Genomic DNA, 20,359 nt, shown 5'->3' on the forward strand with positions numbered 1-20,359 from the left:
GGCTCCTGGTTATTCATGGGTAAATCCCACTTCCCTTTACACGATCTGGCCACCTGGCTTTTCCTTGGGTGTGAAGTCTGCCTCCCTTCCTGGCCTAAGCTGCTGGCTGGCAGAATGCTGGTAACTAGCTGCTCTTGTGCTGGGGGTGGGCTGCGTTTCACCAGCGGATGAAGTCATATGTCCACTATAACATTCCTACAACATAAAAAACTTTAAACGCTATTATGAAAATTACTTCTTGGAAGGAAGTTACAGCACGCTAAAAATAGCATCAGCCCACTCTAGTGAACAGCCACCTGCTACCACGTGCCTGCTACACGTCATGGAGCTGGGGAGAGGGACACCGGCAGCGTCTGCAGGGCTGAACAGAGCATGGAGGAGGGTTACTAATGAACTCAAACCCAGCTGCAGATGGTGCCTCTGGGCTGGGGTCAATGAGCGAGCTGCCCAAAGGACTGGATGGGTGCCACAGCCTCCTTTCGAGGTGGCTAAGAGTGACCTGGGCAACATGACCAGCATCTCCGGCCATGGCACTAAGTGCATTTCAGCTTCTCCCTGCTCACCCACCTGTTCTCTCGTCCTTTCCCCTTCCTCAGTTCAGAAGTGAACCTGTGGCAAATAGGGAACTAGAAACAATGACGTTCCTTGAGCAGCGACACACCCGAGTTGATGGCAGAGCTGGAAACAGAACCACTGGGTGACTCACTCACTGCAGAGCAAGGGCAGCTCCAGGCTCAGGGGGAGACAGAAAAACCAATTTTGCACCTCACAAGCTGCAAGCCACGTGCCTGGGCAGACAGATCTACTAGCCCCGAGGCGCACTCACAGTGGGGAAGGTATGTGGTAACTGGGTATTGCTGTTTATTTTACACAGTTCTGTACAAAACAGCATTTACACATGTATACAAGTCTTTGTACAGCATAAACCACCTGAAGAAAACAGTGTCTTTCAGGAGGGGCCATCCTGGCCTCCTCCGTGAAGGTGTAAAAAGAGAATGAAACTGGTACGTTCCTGGAGAGCCCGAGTGCAGTCCAGGGACCCTCAGCCACAGAAGGGTACTGAAGGTCCAGTAACCCCTCCAGGTGGGAATGAGCTTACACATGGGCTGGAAACCGCTCTGAGCGTGTAAGCCAGGGGTTCACGCTTAGGTGTGGGAGGTGTTTGACTAAATCCCCAAGCTGTACTGGTTTCTAGCAGCATCTCCAGGCTACCTGCTAGGCCTTCTGATCTGTACATGCAAGGGGAAATCACACAGTACGCACAACACACTCAGTGCCACAGGAGGTCCCTGCAATGGCACCTTCTGTTGCTTTACTAGGCATACGGAAGGCAAGCAGGGATGTTTGTGTTTTTCCCTCAGGAGTCAGTAAGATCAAGTCTCCTTTTCCCTGCGTGTGCTGGAGGACCAGAGAGCTGGAACAGGCACTCTCGTATCCTGTTAACTGAAGCATGGATAGAGGGTTTCAACCTTTAACAAAGATCTTTCCTGCCAAATGTGTCTGGTGCTAGAGCTAGAGGTGTTAACAGGAAAAACAATGTTAAAAGTCGACTATAACTCTCAACTACTCATTATTTGCTCCTCGATACTTGTGATATCAATCCTACCAGCTCTCTAGTTGCCCAGCATCTGATAAGCAAAGCAGGTGAGACAAGACCTGAATTTCTAATGTTTAAAAAACAAACAAAAAAAACAGCAGAAAGATTTTCAGATGGGGGAGGGAACTCCTTTCCGGCTGCCTTTACACAACAGAAAAGGCCACATCCCCCCCACTGTATTTTAATTGTACAGGTCAGGAAGGATTTGCAAAAGCCCCTGAATTAGGAGCATAAACCCCACTGAATGGGACTTATACTCCCAACTCACCTCAGTGCTTTGGAAAAATCCTCCCACACACTCCCTCTCTTCTTAATTCCCGGCCTGGGCCTATCACAAACCACACCAAGTTAAACACAGGCCAAACGCTGCAGAAGGGCTCATCTCTCTTGGTAGCTATACAGGAAGGTATCTTCTGTTTCAATGAGATCAACTACAAGCATCCAAGGTGCCCCTGATGGAACCAGGGTCCTGGGTTTGTATTTAGGCAAGGAAGGTAAACCATGTGAGAAAATAACCCCCAGGGGAGAGCGCCCTCCTCTTCTAGGAGTGGATTTTTATTTATTTATTTTTTTTTAATAAAGTGCTTCATTTAACAGCTCTTCCCATACCCGCAACTCCATTTATTGCAGAGGATGTCACCAGCAACTTCCCATTGGTTGGGCAGCCCACTCCCATGCAGCCAGAAATTGACAATACTTTTTAAACCTGCAGCATGTTAGAAGACGTGCCAGCAAAGGGGAGGAGTGACTGCTTGAGTGGAAACAACCTGATCATTGACTAGCCAGATGTCACTAGAAAGCAAGGTGCCCACAAAGAAGGGCCAACAACAGAAAGGGGAATTGTGCAAATTTCCTCCTTGCTGTTTTGTTTTTGTTTGTTGAATCAAAACATACCACAGACATCAGCAACTGCAGGAGCAAAGGGCAATTTTTTTGCTCAGAGCCCTGCTCCGATCCGATAAAGTTATGCTTGTATAAGGTGCACACTGCTATGCTATCTAGGTACTATTACTTCCTTACGCTGCAGTTCTGAATGGCATGGTGCCTTCAGGACTGAGGGCACAGTCAGAGTCACTCAGATATAAAACTGACTGTATTAAGAACTAATAAAAGGCTCTAGATTACTGCAGGGCACAAAGCTTCTAGTATATTCAGATTTCCTTAACTCTTCAACCAACACCTAATTTCCATGTGTGTAACTGCTGGAAACAGGGGCAGATGGCATTAGGTGGGATGCAGTGGGGGACAGTCAGTCACCTCGGAAGCTGTGGGGCAGGGTAAGGGCACTTGTGGGAGAGGTTAGCAGCAATGGAGGAGGAGGTAGAGATGTGTAGTGTCTATTGGCTTAGTTTAAGTTAGACAGTACTAGGTGCTTGGAGGTTTTGGGGCTGGGAGGAGGAGAAGCTGGCGGCAGATCTGGTGAGCAGCTGGGCTGTAAGCACCTGGGGTCAATTTCTGGAAAAGTCACTCACCTGCAGCATTTTAAGGGTTGATGTGAAAGTCTGAACAGTTAGTTGGAGAGATTTTAAAGGGGCTTCCAGTGGCAATGGCTTCTGTCCTGCTGCAAGCTACTGTGGAAAGAATCTTTTAGTTTAAAGGCTGTGTTTAAAAGTTAGCAATTGAAATGGCTTCTCTCGGTGTAGTAACACTAGCTGGTGTGGCCTGGCAAGTAACTGTTCTCACCTGAGGCAAATAATTCACACTCAGCCCTGTCTCATCTTGCTGAACCGAAAGAACCAACTATGCTTATTACCAGTCAAGTTGGTGTGGCTGGCTGAGAGCTGACCTCTCTCCAGCAGACCAGAAAAAGCCCATGGATGTTCCCTCCTGTAAACATACTAGACTGGGGAGATTAGGACACTAATGTAACTCATGCTGTTAGACAGTGGTGACAACCTTGAACCCTAATGTTGGTCTAGGGGGTCTATTCCCATGACAGGAATTTGCGAAACGGGTCTGCTCTACTAAAACGTTGCCTGCAGAGCAAGAAAAAGATCAGAGTGTTGATAAGTCCACGACTCTTTAGACAGCGGAGTGCTCTGGGGAGGCCAGAAAGGGATGCCCTGGGAACCAGAAAGCTACTTACACCATTCGTCAGGAGTCTAACCTCCCCCAACCCACTGAGTTCCCAGACTGATTGCTAGTGCAGATGTGACCGCTCATCCACCTGAAAATATTTAGTTGTTTCCTTTCCCATTACACTCTGGGGAGACTCTGCAGGTGTCCAGTCAGTGCGTGTGAAACCTGACCAGCCAGGCTGTTCCAGGCATTGCCAGCTCAGGAAGTGTTAGCTTCTAATTCCTCAGAGTAAGAGAGGAGGCGTTTCCTTGCTGCTCAGGGAGGCGAGAACAAGGTGAGCATCCTCACATGGTGAGCACTGCTGCTGGGCCAGTCCCCCCCTGACTCAGAGACAAAGGCAAGTTGTGTTATGGAGGGCAGCAGGACTAGAAAACTCTCTACACCAGTCATTTTTAGACAATCCTTTCAATAAAGGAAACACCGTCCTCTCCTGCTACGGCAGGACGTGATCTTTAAAGTGGCAGGGCACCATTCTCCCTCCATCAGGGGAAAATCTGCAGTTCAAACTTGGGTGCCCATTCTAGTGCACTCTTCACCACGGCAAGAGCAGCTGCCCCCAGTGCCACCGTCAGCCCCATCACTGCCAGCTTGACAAAGCGGTTGGTCCTTGGTTTTGTCAAGAAGGATTTTGTCCGTTCCTCCACTCGGAGCCGGTCCCTGAAGCGCTGTCGCAGCACAGCGTCTGGTCTCTGCTGGGCTGAAGCCAACTCAAAGTCTTTAAAGGTGGACGCAGCGGTCCTGCAAGTGAAAGAGACCGAAATAAAAAGAAAAGGAGCTCAAGGGGTCCTTCTGCACCCAGACACCCTTAGCCCACAAAAAGCTGCTCTGACCAGGATGAGCTTCCTCAATATACTCCACCCAGCTGGCTGAATGAGAGCGATGAAGGAGCAGGGGACTACGGACCTACACTGTCCTGAAAGCAACTAACTGAAGTGCAAAGAGAAATGTTGGTAGAAACACCTGCTCCACAAGATACTGCCAAAGCCAGAGGGACAAAGCCAGAGGGCGAGTGACTGCAAAAGATGGAAACCGGTGTTCTAAAGAGAACCTGAAACAGACCCTTGGCATGGAAAAGCAGCACTCTGGAGTAGTGAGGCCCTTTCAGCTTTGCTGGTTTGATTAGGCATTAACAGAGCATTGCTAACACTTTAAAATAGTTCATGGAGGAGAGGTCCATCAATGGCTATGAGCCAGGATGGGCAGGGATGGTGTCCCTAACCTCTGTTTGCCGGAAGCTGGGAATGGGCAACAGGGGATGGATCGCTTGATGATGACCCTCTGGGGCACCTGGCATTGGCCACTGTCGGAAGACAGGAGACTGGGTTAGATGGAGCTTTGGTCTGACCCACTCTGGCCGTTCTGATGTTAGACAGTCCCTAAGTACTGTTCTGCTGGTGTTCTATCCACCAGCCCCAAGAACAGTCCGTCCAACACACAGTGGATCATCTTAATACTACACTGAAAGCTGAACAAAGCTCTGCCCGTTAACCCGACCAAGTGCTACGAGGTTTAGACTTGTGTGGGGACCAAATGGCAGAGAGGCGCTTTGGCTTTTGGACCCAGAGACGAGGAATCCCAGCCCACAGAAGGAATGGATCCAGCAGGGAGGGGGCAGCATAAGGGAAGTCCCAAGGGAGCGAGGACGCTGTCACAGAGTTTGTGCAGAAAAGGAAAAGGCAGAGCCTGATGGAATGACCCAATCTGTATGGCTTGGCCTTCTTTTAAAGAGCTGTGACACGGTGAAATGGAACATTCTGCCTGCCCAGGTCAGAAGCACGAGGATTTAAAGCACATGATCTGATCCTAGTCATACTCCATTCCTGCGAGCACTTTCTGAGATGGACACTGGGCTTCCCTCCTGAACTGCGCCAATGCTGCGTGCTGGGAGTCGCACAGCAAAAATGCATGCCATCCAGCACTCACCTCTCAACACGCTGCTGTGCTGCCTTCCTGGCAAGCTCTGATGGAGGAAACTGGACAAAGAGATCCCCAGCTCTGCTAATCAGGGTCTCGTAAGGAAGGTCCTGTGGGATCTGGGACAAGAGATGGTGGACGGAAGCCATGTCGCATTCGCAGTCCAGAACCTCCTGCTCCCGATACAACACGATCTGCAAAGGGAAGGAAGCAGCAGCTCAGTGCTCTGGGGTAGGCTGGTGTCCTTTCTGTTTTCATTCACTACTGCTGCCTCTACGGCCTGGAAGGAACTTGGCCTGCCATGAAAAGGGTCCCTCCACCCCTCAATTCTAATGAATTCCTTGATCTAGCCTGAAGGCGCATATTAGAACATCACATTCTTGAGTGAGGAGACATAGTAAGTTCCCCTAGCTGCTCTGAAGCCATGAAAAGCTCCTGCCGGAGGTGCTGTGGCTTTGAGAGCAGTCCAAGACTCCTGAGCCAGGCCCAGTCAGTATCTGAACAAGGCACCCTGGGGTGAAACTGCTTTGGAAGCGACATTTGTTTAGGTGGCACTCAGATAAATGGCACATGGACACAAATCAGAAACCTGCTTGCAACCAAGCCCTTACTGTAAATAATGCCTTGGTAAGTCTCCATCTCAAATTGCAGTGGCAATGCCAAGAAAAAGAATTCCAGTCAGTATTGAACCCAGGGTCTGCCCAACACATTCACTGATTTCTGTAGTATGAAACAAAAGGCTTAAGCTTGTTGTATATCCTGCTTCCCTCTTGGCCACACAGTGCAGCCATGACGGCTGCCCTGTATGGGAATAGCAGGAAGGTGCATACAGCTGGGATTCTACTCCCAGGGTTCAGAGATCAGGGCAGTGGGCAAAGAGAGACATGTGATGTTCTTCACTAAAAACACACTGAACTCACTAAACCCCATTTCCTTGGAAACGGCCTTAGGTACACCTGACATTCTAGATGGAACAGGGTTAGAAACCAATGCTGAATTCACTAGCCCCATCTGTGTAACAGTTAATGGTACACACTGGTTTCATTCACTTACAAAGTCACAACAGCTGATACCTACCACAGCAGCAAAGTAAATGGGCATCAGCGGGTGGCATGCCAGGAAGAAGTCATACAATCGCACCACGTGTCGGAAGTCAGCCAGGACATGCCCAAACCAGGTTATGAGCCAACTGAGTGCAAAGATGGTCCCCACTTCAGCACTGTGCAAACAGAAAACACCCAATTAGACAGCTCATCTGCTACCAGAATCTCCTCTGCCACACCTCTCCAGTGTGGATAAAAGTACCTTCTGGTAATCCCTTAATGGCAGGGGTTCCTCCATTTCTGGTAAGGGATGGGCCATTGACCACTAGTGATGGGAGATTAGGGCCCAGCCCACCACTGTAACTGTGCCTCCCTCCCTCTGACAGACAGATGCTACCACCATGGAAACGCCCAGTTACTGCACCACATACACTCAGGTGCATCTTGGAACGTCACATGTATCCGAGGATTCCCTCAGTTCCCAGATCGCCACCGCGTGGAAGCGGTTCATTCAGAGAGGGGACAGTTCAATCACAAAGGTCGGGAGTTTGACCCTGGAGTCTCTCTTCAGAAGCGTTTTAAAGAGAGTGATGTGTGCTGCGCTCATGTATAGCACACTGCACGGTATGAGTTACAAACCCTCCAGCCGGGCTCCCCACTCTGAAGAGTTACCAGCCTCTGGGAGTCGGCCGTCAACCTCATCACTACAGACATATTGCTTGCACAGTGGACAGCGCAGCCATGGGTCTAGTGGGCAAGGGACTCTGAACAGAAGTTTGCCACTTCTGCTTTTCTCTCGACAGGTCCCCCCTTTCCCTGACTTCAACCCACTGCCATTTTTGAAAGAGGCCCCAATTATCCTCAGGGCCAATGATAAACTGCAGAAGGCCCCCAGAGGAAATGTCTCACGCCCACAAAACTATACAAACGAGGCAATCAGAACTGACTAATTAGCATTGGGTCCCACACCAGCTGCTAATCATTTTGTCATGCAAGCACAGATGACAAGGAGCCAGGGTGGTGATGCCACAGTATGAACCAGCCCTCAAGACACAGTGTAACGGCTTCAAAAGGAAGGGGCAGCGGGGCTGCCGGAAAACCAAGGGCCACAGGGGTTTCCCCATTTATCAGTGGTGGGGCCACAGCTCCATTTTGAGGAAAGCACCGCTGTGCTGTGCAGGCCCTGACCCAGCTGAGCCACACAGTGCCTTGGAATAACACCATGAGAACGGCAGGGCTTGGCTGGGAGCTGCTGCTGAGCCCCGTGAGAAAGGGAAAGTGTTGGTGAACCCTGACATACCTTTGCATGAAGTCATGGAGTTCAGGGTTCACCTGGTCTATAATGGGCATCAGGTAATTTAAAATGTGCTTGGTGTTGTCCATAGTTGGGTCCATAAAATCCCTGTCATGAGACAAACAAAAGCTCCATCACGCTACAGTGTCATTCCGGTCCCATTCACCACGGCGAGTGCACAACACACAGAGCCAATCAGTAGTGAAGACACACTTGCAACCCAGTTGACCTCTGGGGTGGGGCTGTCCCTACAACTTCATCTCAGAGCGCTGACCCTGTTGCATTCCACCCCTTCCGGAGGTCCAGTCTCACAACAAGGAGTCAGAAAAGAGCCAGGGACTCTGCCCTAGCACACCCTCTTCCCTGCAACAGCCACCTACCACTAGCAGTAAGAACTAACAGTGGGTCTACACATAACCTTGCACTGAAATTACAGCACTGATTTTATTCACACCTTTTGCTACATCCGTGCACGCCTGAGTGCAGACAGGCCCAGAGTTAGGAAAATAATGTGAGCACAATCCTAATGCCTTCCCAGTGCCAAGGGTTGTAGCCAATAGCTCCCCAATGGGGGACGGGAGAAGACTCCCTTCAGAACCAGTCCAGAGGCTGACTTCCAGCCTGGCTGACACACACAACTCACTCAGATTCTCCCACGGTACCTGACCGTGCTCACCGCTGACCAGGTCCAGAACAGCCTACTGCACTGCGTGAAAAGTGAGCCATTGTCCTAGGCCACCCTGGGGGAAGCCATGGAAGTGAGAATGGAACAGGCGGTCACAGGTGGGGCTATGAAGTGGGTTTTTAATGTACAGAGGCAGTGCATTCCACAATAGAACAACCAGCCCTCACTTCAGCTCTCCCCTCAGCATGGCTCTCTGTGAAGTCATTTGCTATTCACGTCATTACCACAGCAGTTTCATAGCACCCCTGGCCTTGTTAGCACTGTCGGCTGAAAGCAGCCAGTCTGTTCATGCTTTGCTTTTCGGGCTTAAGGGGCTTTTTTGTTTTCCCTACATTTCCAGACTCTTCCCTATGTGAATGGCAGGTAAGGCTTCTCCACAACATGGGGCTTCTGACAGGGAAGGTGGGCAGGAAGCTCCTTGTCACCCCACTCTGCAGGAGACGTGCCACACGTGCCCAGCTGAAGTACCTGAGGTGGTGGGTCGAAAGCTTTTCCACAAGAGCAGTCGCCAGTCTCTCCCCCACGACCAGCAGAAAAGTGACCACAATGTCATGATAGCCCTGGTAGTAGTGCAGCTGGGGGTTGCGCTGTAAAACCTGCAGGATGATGTCGATCAGTTCTTCCTGGAGCCCTTCCCTCTGCTCATCTGGCATCCCTGTGGGGACAGCAGCAGATGGGCCTAGTGCAAGGCTGAGTCAGAGACCTGACAAGGTACCTGCCATGTACTGTGTCAGTCACCCACAGAATCCCAGGAGCAGTCTAATCAGCTCTACCATGCAGCAACAACCACAATCTCAATGTCCTGACAACTGTCAACCAACCCTATCTGAGTGTGGGGCATGGTGCCGTGGCCTGAGCATGGGACTAGAAACTAGCAACTCCAGGGTTGTAATCCTGGTTCTGGCAACTTCCCCAATGGCCTTTGGCAAGTTGCTTATCCCTTTGTGCTGCAGTTTCGCCATCTGTAAAATGGGAATATTAATATTCGCTTTGCAAGGATGGGGAGGATTTACTAGTGTTTGTAAAACATCTTGAAGGCTAAATTACACTCCATGCTTGTATATGCTGAGGATTTTAATTATTTTTAATATTCCAGAAGTCTGAATTAAACTAATCCACTTTCATGGAAACTGTGCTGAGTTTGCAAAGCTCATAGAAGTGATCGCACTGCCCACCTATACACAGGGTTCTGCCCACTGACAGAAAGCATCTTTGGAACAGAACGCCATGTGTAGAGAAAACTGTATCCACCTTTTGCCAGGACCCGTATAAGTAGATACAGTGCCCCACAGCAGAACAAGCTTCACAAAATCCCAAGCAAGGTTTTGACAAGACAAAGATCTCCTTTTTTTGGTCTATTATGAATTCTAAGCATTGTCCGAATATGGCCATTCAAAAGGAATATGGTGTTAGCAGAACCTTGAGCAACAGGGATCTGCATGGTATCCACAATATACTGATGATCTGAATATACTAACTGTTTATACAAAGAAAAAAAGCAGGCAATGAAAAGCAGTTTCTGCCCAGGAGCAACAAACAGCTGCTCAGGTAACTGCTAGTACAAAAGGGTCTATAAAGAGCACCAAGCACCAATCAACCATATGAACTAAGGAAAAGCAAGAAGGTTTTGTTATTAAATGTTGAGAGTTGGATAGGTTGGTGCATGACAGTCACTGGAAGGAACACGCTTTAGCAATGATTAAAAAAAAAAACAAAATCCACATAAATCGTTAGTGAACTCAGGCTCCAAACCCAGATATGTTTCAGCCCAAGATACATGTAGGAAAATGGTAAACCCCTCAATCACCGTACACGACTCTGTCGCATCCTATGAACAATAGCAGAATGGCCAGGGATGGTTATATCTGAGTCAGGCCTCTCTAGATATAGGGTGAGTTATCACTGTACCAGATGGGCTGGCTGAATGAGTCAGCAAGTTAAGGGCGAGAATTTAGTGTGGAAAGAACATGCTGACAAACAGCTGCAGTGCAAGGAAAAGCCTGAGGAAGCCTGCAGCCATATCTGAAATGGGTGTTGCGGCAAACAGATTGAAAAGGCCTTTCCAGAAGACTCCACTTCAATGGGCCCCTGGAGTGTTGCTCCTGCAGATCTACTCTGGCCCCAGAAGTGAGATGCATCACACGGAGGTGTGGGGACAGGGAGCTCCTGGTGCGCATGGAGCTTCCCTGCTATAAACAGGAAGACCATCTCACCAGGTGGGAAGCGGCGCAGGGATCGCCTCACATCCAGTAACACCTGCTGGTAGTCTTCATTGTCCTCTCGCAGCTCCTTTCCTGATGGAGAAAGAAGAGCGTTACTAACCCACCCAGGTCACTGAGTAGCATACAGAGAGCATTAGCGGGAGCTGGTTCAGAGAAGGACCCTGCACAAATCAAGGACATGAAATTTAGGCTCCAAACTGTTCAAGTCCTCAATTTTAGATCCCCATTTTCACTTGTTACACATGAGTCCAGTACTGCTATACATTCTGGCACTGTCAATACCAATTTATGACATTTCAGTGCCAGAAATCAGGGCACTAATTTCCTTGGTACAAACATCATTTTAAGATCCTTACATCATCTTTCTTTGTCCTTCGGCATAAGTCTTTGCCCCATCACCATGCCACTGGAATAAGGCAGAATATAGCTCTAAGACATTACATGGGGTAGAGGCAACACCACACAGTTTAATAAATAGAAATTGAGTGAAATTAAGCATGGGTAGCTAAGATATTTAAAACACCGTAAGTGGAAGAAATCATTAGCATGCCATAAGCCATGCACGCAGCTGTGTGGAGCTGAACATTAGTCCCCAGTCTCCTGAAGCTCTGCATTTTTAATTCAACCCTAGCTACTCAAGGGCAACCAGGAATGCACACTTTTGAACAGATATTTCCGCTCACAAAAACCCATCTTACACTCTGGGGGCTGTGGAAGCAAAAACCACTGCATATGGAACTCCTCCAGGTCTGCGTGTCACTAGAAAGCAAATTTTCCCTGCCTCAGATGTGACTTACTCTATGTACAAGCTTCAATTTACAGAAATTTGGCCACTGATTCACCCATGCCTAGGACAGAAACCTCCATTTAGTATTCAATAAAGCCAAGCTCCCATTCACGATAAAGGTAATTAAACTAGATATGTTTGCAACATTGCAGCTTTTTGCTACTGGTTTAACGTGCATTTTGCAAGCTAATTACACCAGACCACATCAGCTGTGTTCCAAACACGCTTACTTCAATCAATGTGGCCAAACCGTAAAAGGGCTCTTACAGTGCAATGGAAAAATAAAAAATTCAGCTCGTTCCTGGATCTTCTATTCATATAATTAAATATGTAACGCAGGTGAAACCACGGGAATCATTCCGCGCCACAAGTATGATTCTCAAGCAAGCGCAATGGAAAAGGCATCTCAATTTACATGAAGAAAACGCAAGTTAAAAACAGCACAATTCAAGCCCCAAGTATGTACAAAGATCACTAGAGTTTTTCCCAAAGTAGCAAAGAAAGGGCTTCTCTGTACCTGGAGCAGGAGGCAGATCATCTGTCTTCACATTGAGAAGCTTTGGCCATACTTTGCAACGAATCTCATCTGTCAGGAGACCCCCTTCACTGATTGCCATTCGTCTGAGTGCAGCCACATCAATGGGATCGCTGTTCAGGGCCTGATAAATCTCCGCTACTTTCCTTTTCTTCTTAGAATTATACTCTGCAAGAGGAACAAAAAATAAAGTGTCAGGGTTACAGCTATTGTCCAGCATGCAAAACGAAGGTACATGCTCACAGATGCAAAGACCATGTAAAAAAATTGATCGAAAAAACATCTTGTGTCACCCCGGCTAGAGATGGGAGAGGCACAGGAGATAATTCACTCTGCTTCCCCTGCAAGGGCAGATCATATGTGACCTATCATCAATGGATACCAAGAATCTTCACCAAAGGCCAAGCACAACAATGGCACTTTCACCACTTAAAGTGCCAACTCCGCTACCCTGCTACCAGCTCTGCAGTTCCTTCACACCCTGTGAGATCTCACTGGAATATATGCTACTGTTCTTCAGATGACATATGAATTCCGAAGTGTCAGAGAAGCAATCACTAATGTTCTACAGGATCCCTTGTCCTTCAATTCTAATACGACCTCAACAGAACTGCCACTGCACCTGACCCAGTAGTTACTATTCAAAGCCACTTTGCATCCAGTGCTGGGATGGCTCACCTTCCAGCTGAGGTGTTGAGGGTTTCATAAGATGGGTACTCTGCGTTCCTACTGTCTGGCAGCTAGACTCTAGTATTGTTGAGCTGAGCTTACCCCAAATCAGTACCGAGAAATATTACGTAACTGAACATTTCCCCAATGCTGCCGTATGTGCACAGGAGTATTCACATTAGAATTATACTCACTTTCCATACAGATCACACCGACCCACCCCTCCAGAGCGTGGGGAGGATTTGTCAATTAACATTTGTAAAGTGATATGTCAGGGCTAAGTACTATCAAGCAAATATACCATGATGCCTTTATAGGACATTTGATTTTTAGGGACATTAGGTGGGGAAAAGAATGACACACACAATGCACGTAGTGAACTGCTTATTAACAGATTAAAGGCATTATACAGGATACAGAAATATTTCCTTAGAGCAGATTCCAGCGTGGCCATATTTGCAGCGGGTTACTTGCCAGCACTGTGCTCTAAGTGGGGAAAAACAAAAAGGCAGCTGAGAACCAGCTGATTTCCATACCCTTTGGCAGCAAAATCCTTCAGTACGTCTGAAGGTTTTGGTTGAGAGCCATAGTTCCAGTGAGTAAAATGAGAGAGAACATCTAGCCTGCCTTCAAAAGCTTTTCCAACAAGATCATGTTTGTGTGGCTTCCAGTCTAAACGCCACTCTCACCATCCATTATGACAGGTTTCAGAGTAACAGCCGTGTTAGTCTGTATTCGCAAAAAGAAAAGGAGTACTTGTGGCACCTTAGGTTTAGTCTCTAAGGTGCCACAAGTACTCCTTTTCTTTTTACCATCCATTATATAGCCCTTTTGATTTGGACTGCATTAATTTGGTACTAAGTCAGTCTGGATGGGATTTTTTGGGGGGGGAGCAGGGGGGCGGGGAAGGAATGGACTAAAACTGGCCTAATGGAGAAAATTGTTGGTTTTCCCACCACACTTTCACTCACTGTAGTATACAGCAGCCCTTTGAATATTTGATATCAGAAGTGTGTTTCCTCCCCACTGCTCTTGCACACTTGTCTGCTATGAGTGAGTTGCTCCTGAGTGCTCAGTTTATAGCGTTATGTTCTGAAGTGTCTGAATGAGAGAAATGGACAGGATGACAGGCTTTGCAAACACCTACAAACAAGTCAGTAGCTCAAGTGGTGGATGGTACCCATCTAAACAGCATCCCTTTCAAAACTCATTGTGTATAGCTTGTTTTTCAATCAAGATGCAGTTCTGTTTAGTTTTTGATAGGTCTGGAGCTCCCCTGTAAGGAACAAGTCACCTGATGCCAGTAAACAGAGAAAGTTATCAAAACCTCACCCAGTAATTCTACTATCCCTGTATTTCCTTTCTCCTCCCGGCTGCACACCAAGGTGTTAGTAAAAAGAAAAGGAGTACTTGTGGCACCTTAGAGACTAACCAATTTATTTGAGCATAAGCTTTCGTGAGCTACAGCTCACTTCATCGGATGCAAGCTTATGCTCAAATAAATTGGTTAGTCTCTAAGGTGCCACAAGTACTCCTTTTCTTTTTGCGAATACAGACTAACACGGCTGTTACTCTGCAAGGTGTTAGTGTGTGAACAGAAGTTACCTCCTTTCTACTCAGCTACTGTCTACTGAAGTCAAGCTTTAATGTCAACACTGGTCTTGCACATAGTGAATGAATCAGGAAGGAGGAGAGAAAACTTATAAAAAAGAAAGCTCAAAGAATTTAGGAAGCAACACCCAGGAAAGAAAATATATGCTGCACTGACCTCCCCAACAGTAAATTATTTTTAAAGTTTACTGGCGTGAAAACAGAGACCTGTTGTGTGGGGGTGGAAAGAACACATGTTTTCAAACATGTTATTGATCCACCAACCATTTCTACTCAAGTCCCTAGGAAGTATCAATCACCACCATCTTGTCTGAGAGAAATGTGCAGCCAAAGGGATGAGGTAGGTTTTGCTATACAAGTAATTCCAGGTCCTCCATAAAATAAGGCTCAGCTGGCTGGTTTAAGTGGATTTTGTTTATGTCCAGGACTAAAGATGGAGCTCAGAGCCTGGGACTGGTGCTCTTTTACACAGTTGTACAAATAGAAAACTAAATAAATAAATAAAACAAAGATGCCAATGATCACCTAGGCTGCTAAAGAGGTATATAGAGATGGTTACATGTACCAGTGTCTGATTTCAGTAATTATGCTGAGAGAACTCTACAATTCCAATGGTATGCGGAAACAGAAAGCATTGGCACCGCACTGAAAATATTTAACACCTAGATAACACTTTGTAAAGATTGCAGCACTCCTATGATGGCAGCAAGTATTCTCTCATTTTACAGATGAGGAAATTGAGGCTCAAAGACTTCTAAGGGAATTGTCCAATGCTGCACAGGGAATGGAACTTCCAGCTCTACGTTCAAGCCACAGTCACTGAGCCCGTTAATCTCTCAGGCAATGGAAGAACAATTATATTCTGCTTGTCAAGACACAAAACTAAGACTGCCCTATTTGACTTGCCTTTCCCCTAAGTAGTCACTGGTTTCAGAGTAGCAGCCGTGTTAGTCTGGATCCACAAAAAGAACAGGAGGTCTTGCGGCACCTTAGAGACTAACAAATTTATTAGAGCATAAGCTTTTGTGGGCTACAGCTCACTTCACCGGATGCACAGAATGGATTCTAAGGTGCCACAAGTACTCCTGTTCTTTTTTTAAGTAATCATTGGGATTACTCGTGCTTAAAGGTAAGCATATGCACATTTGCAGGACTGGGGCCAATGTCACAAATATGAAGAGAGTGGGTGTATTTGTATTTCCGAAGCACACCTGATTAGGGCCCTATTGTGGCAGTTGGTGCACAAACACAAGAAACAGTGCCCCCAAGAGCCTGGTTCAAGGGAAACAAAAGGTAACAGACAACAGGAAGGAAGGGGGATGAATGGCCGAAGGTAGCAGGACTGAAACCACACACTTACACCGTCTGGGTTACTTTTTATAAATACTCTCGGAGGGTTACAAACCCTTTCCTGTATGTCATCAGTGGTCTGAACCCGGGCCGGGTTAGGGGGTGGGTGCGGGGCCGGGCGAGGCAGCGGAAGCCGGGCCGGGGGCTAGGTGCGGGGCGGGGCCGGGCAGTGGGGGCGGGACTAGGAGCGGGGGCGGGGCCGGGCGAGGCAGCGGGGGCGGGCTCGGTGCGGGGCCGGGCAGTGGGGGCTCAGTACGGGGGCGGGGTGGGTGCGGGGCTGGGCCGGGCTAGGTGCGGGGCCCGGACAGGCAGCGGGGTGGGTGCAGGGCCAGGGCCGGGCGAGGCACCAAGGGCCGGGTTAGGGGGTGGGGGCGGGGCCGCGCAGTGGGGCCTAGGTGCGGGGCCCGGACAGGCAGCGGGGGGCGGGTGCGGGGCCAGGGCCGGGCGAGGCAGCAGAAGCCGGGTTGGGGCGGGGCCGGGCTCGGTGCGGGGGGTGGGTGCGGGGCCGGGCTCGGTGCGGGGCCCGGACAGGCAGCGGGGGGCGGGGCGGGTGCGGTGCGGGGCCAGGGCCGGGCGAGGCAGCAGGGGCCGGGTTGGGGGGTGGGGGCGGGGCCGGGCTCGGGGCGGGGGGGGGGTGACGGCCGGGCCCCCCGAGCGGCGCCAGGCACGGCGGGGGAGAAGGGCCGCTGAGGCGCGAGCGGCCCCCGGCAGGGCCCGGCCCGAGCGCGGGGGCAGCTGGGACACGGGGGCTCCGGAGGGGCGGGGCCTGCAGAGACCCGAGGCCGGGGCCGCGCGCGGGGCCCAGCCCCCCCCGTACCGTGCGGCGCGGTACCGTCCGGCGGCGGCCTGCGCAGCAGGGACATGGTCTCCGGGCGCCGAAGCGCATCCCGGGCGGGCGGGGCCCGGCTCCGCTTCCTCTGCTGGCTCCGCCCACCGCGGCGTGCACGTCGCCGCGCCGAGCGCTTGCGCCTGAGGCTCCCGTCCTACGGCCAGGGCGGAAGAGGCCAGTAGAAGCCACTGCGCCTGCGCCTCTGAGTGACACAGCTTCCGGAGCGTCCTGGCGCGTGCGCGGTCTCTCGCGCTTGCTGCACGGGGCAGGGGCGGCCGCCAGCCGGGGCGCGCTCGGTTCCCGGCCCCCAGCCCTGCGAGCAAATCGGTGCAGGGCGCGGGGCCGTTCCTGCACCGCACGTGGGGGGCTGGGTGCAACCGCGTCAGACTTCAAAGCAACCCGGTGCAAACCTGTCCCTCCTCCCCCTGCACACTCGCTCCCGTCCGCACGCAGAGCCGGGGGGGCGGACCCTGGTGAGCGCAACCTGCCCCTGCCTAATTTTCTGCGCTGAGAACTTGCCCTGGGTAAAGGATAAACCACGGGTGCACCCGGGGAAAACACGCACTGGCCAGCCAGTAAAGTGACTGGAAACGACCAGAAAGATGCAGAGGTCGCTTGCACTAGGTGGTAGAATGGGGACACGTACAAAGCTAGCACTTGTGTCCCAGAGCTAGGGAGGTCTACATGTGGATAGAAAAGGACGACATGTGGCACCTTAGAGACTAACACATTTATTGGAGCATAAGCTTTCGTGGGCTACAGCTCGCTTCATCGGATGCATTCAGTGGATAGTGCCACAGGCATTGAGTTATCTAGGGAGTTAGTAATCCTATTGCATAAAACAAAATTTTCTACAGGAGCCTGTGTGGAGCAGGCTTGAATAAAAGCTCTTCATATAAGAAACATGAGGGGCAGGTAGTCAAATACACAAGGAAGCCCATGTCCTGAAAAATCCCTTGGTCTAGGCTAGATGAGTAATGAAAATCAGATGTTAGGAGGCAAGAACAGTACACAAAACTAAAACAGACCAAATCAGTGGCACTATATGGCAATCAGCTTGACCTCCTTGAAATCAGTCAGGACAATTGATTTACTCTGGATATGTAGATGACAGACATGAAGCTGGTGTATACCAATCAATGTTAATGGTGAATGATGTAGGACAGGCACTTAGGCTATAGAACTCAGTCAATGAAACAAGTGCCACTCACTTTCACATTAAATTCTCCAGCCCAACACAAACAATGTTACAAACCAGCCAACAACCATCCAGAGAAGGGAAAAGATGCTTTTTATGATTTGTCACAGGATGTGTTAGACACTTATGTTTTGGGATCTTGGTTACGGATAATTTTAACACACAGATTGGACGTAACAATGATGGGTTAGATTAAGTTATGGGCACATACAGCAGAGGTGTAGAGATGAAGTGAAATGGTGAATGAGTAGCAGAAATTCATACTGAACAACCTAGTGACAGATGGAACAATATTCCCTCAAAGAAATTAATAAAGTGACAGCACCCCAGAGGGTACTATGAAGGACAAGGTAGATCACACCTGCATTTCAAAGAAATTCTAGTTTGTTGGCAGACAGAGAGGAACAGATGGGGGCAGTAGCCATAACCTTAGTATCATTAAATTCAAGTTCAAGTTAAAGAGGATGAAGAAGGTTAGAAGACAGCACACTATTAAAAGACTCCAACACTAAGTACAGTTCAGTTTGTTGAAACCAGTTTTCAGTTTATTGTAGCAGAGTCAACTGAAGAAAATCAAGACTGATGCTCTGCAGGAAGACATCAGACTGTGCGGTTTCTAAGTAGTAAAGACAGTCCTAACAGCAACAGAATCTAAAAGTGGACGAATGGATTAATGGAAAAGAAACTAAAGCGAAATCTCTTAAATGCTAAGACGAAGACATAAGCAAGTGGAAGATGATGACAGAGCTCTAGCCAGAGAGATAAAAAGGAGTGCTAGAGCAGATAAAAGGGCATATACTGATAAAACAGGTCAAGAGGCTGACCATGCTAGCCAAAGAGTGACCTTACAACCTTGTATAAGGATCAAATATCAAAGGAAACTTTAGCAATAGTGGAAGCCCTATTAAAGATGCAAATAGAAAAGATTTCTAGTGCAGAAGAACAAAGGAAAAGATGGGAAAAACATTTTCAGGCTGTTTTAAACAGACCAAGACCAAGCAAAATTAGTAGACATTTGTGACAAAGACCTACCATCCAAGTTTGGTATCAGTTTAGGAGATATTACAGTGGATGTTAGAAAAGCCATCAGTAACCTTAAAAGTGGCAAAGCACCTGGAGAGGATACTACTGGAAAGACACTTAAAGCAAGTGTTGAAACAGCCTGCAGACTTTCCTGGGGTTTTGGGATAAAATATGGATAGAAGAAAAGAATCCATTCCAGTGAAAGAAGCCTTTTAGTAAAATTGCCAAAGAAAGGTGACCTTATCAACTGCCATAACTGGACAGGAATTATTACTCATTGCCTAGGAAATAATGCATCCTGGAATGTATCAAGAAGCAAATTCATCTTGAACTTAACCTGCTTGTTCCTCTCTTTCATTGAGATCATGTGCAGACCATATTGTTATTCTCAGAACAAAGTATGGAGCGGCAAGCACCTTGTGTAAGTTTTATTGATTGCACACAGAAACAGCCTTTGTAAAATTATGTATGCTATGGAATACCAGCAAAAGTAATTTGAATAATTAAGGATCTATATGAAAAAAGAACAGGAGTACTTGTGGCACCTTAGAGACTAACAAATTTATCAGAGCATAAGCTTTCATGGGCTACAGCCCACTTCAGAATTATCATATAGATCCTTTTGCATCCGATGAACATGCAGCCAGAGATGGTGACAATAGCCAATAGTTTGCAGCAACAACTGGAGTAAGGCAAGGGCTTATTATGTCCTCACTATTGTTTGCATTCATCATTTGCTTATGTCATGAGGAAAGTAACCACAGAAGGCAACCAAGGAATTTTATGGACAAATGATCACAACTGGATGATGTTTTTCGTGATGATGTCCTCTTGCTTAGTTCAACACATAATTTAATGGAAGAAAACACCATGCTTTTGGCACACACAACAAAAGTAGTATGTTCATTAACGGGAAGACAAAATATATGACTACTAATATCCCCAAAGCATCCATGAGAGTAAAAGTAGTAAGTCACTTTACCTTCCCAGGGAAGAGATGTGCAATGTTGGTGACACCATAGTAAATGTCAAGCAATGAATATCAAAAGCAAACAACTTTCATAAACTTGGAGATTTGGAAAAATGGCAAGATTGGCACCAACAAAAATACAAATATTTAACACCAGCATCAGGTCTGTCCTTTATGGAGCAGAGTCATGGAAATCTAAGAAAATCGATACGATTACTTCATTCCAAACTAAATGCCTGTGAAAGTTCAGAGTTTCTTGGAAAGAATTTCTGCAACATCAGAAGTTCTAAGGAGAGCAAACCAACCTAAAGCATCAAATATGGTAAGATGACAAAGATGATCACATTTAGGACATCCTTTACTTGATGTGGAAGTCATATTGGTGGCATTCTTAAAGTCCACATGGATGCCACCTGGAAAGAGACAGAGGGTGACCCAGAGAAACATGGAGAACAGAGAAAGAAGCCAAATCCATCAACTGACAGTCAGAAGGGCTCCTCTCTACAGTGCAAACGAAGATGAAAATAAGCAAATTGACCACCAATGAGACTGG

At 48.2% G+C, this 20,359-nt stretch overlaps 1 protein-coding gene across 1 annotated transcript; it reads right to left on the reverse strand.

The window, feature by feature from the left end:
- Positions 1–849: 849 nt before the first annotated feature.
- TBC1D20 (TBC1 domain family member 20) lies at positions 850–16,737 on the reverse strand. The gene is made up of 8 exons (XM_074969608.1): positions 16,604–16,737; positions 12,139–12,324; positions 10,826–10,906; positions 9,081–9,267; positions 7,934–8,035; positions 6,668–6,809; positions 5,600–5,784; positions 850–4,414 (listed from the first exon to the last, which is right to left on the reverse strand). The coding sequence occupies exons 1-8, from the start codon at positions 16,647–16,649 to the stop codon at positions 4,159–4,161; spliced, it is 1,185 nt and encodes a 394-aa protein (XP_074825709.1). The 5' UTR covers positions 16,650–16,737; the 3' UTR covers positions 850–4,158.
- Between the last annotated feature and the right edge of the window lie 3,622 nt (positions 16,738–20,359).

Source organism: Natator depressus, chromosome 13 (assembly GCF_965152275.1).
Source record: "Natator depressus isolate rNatDep1 chromosome 13, rNatDep2.hap1, whole genome shotgun sequence".
Classification (NCBI taxonomy): Eukaryota; Metazoa; Chordata; order Testudines; family Cheloniidae; genus Natator; species Natator depressus.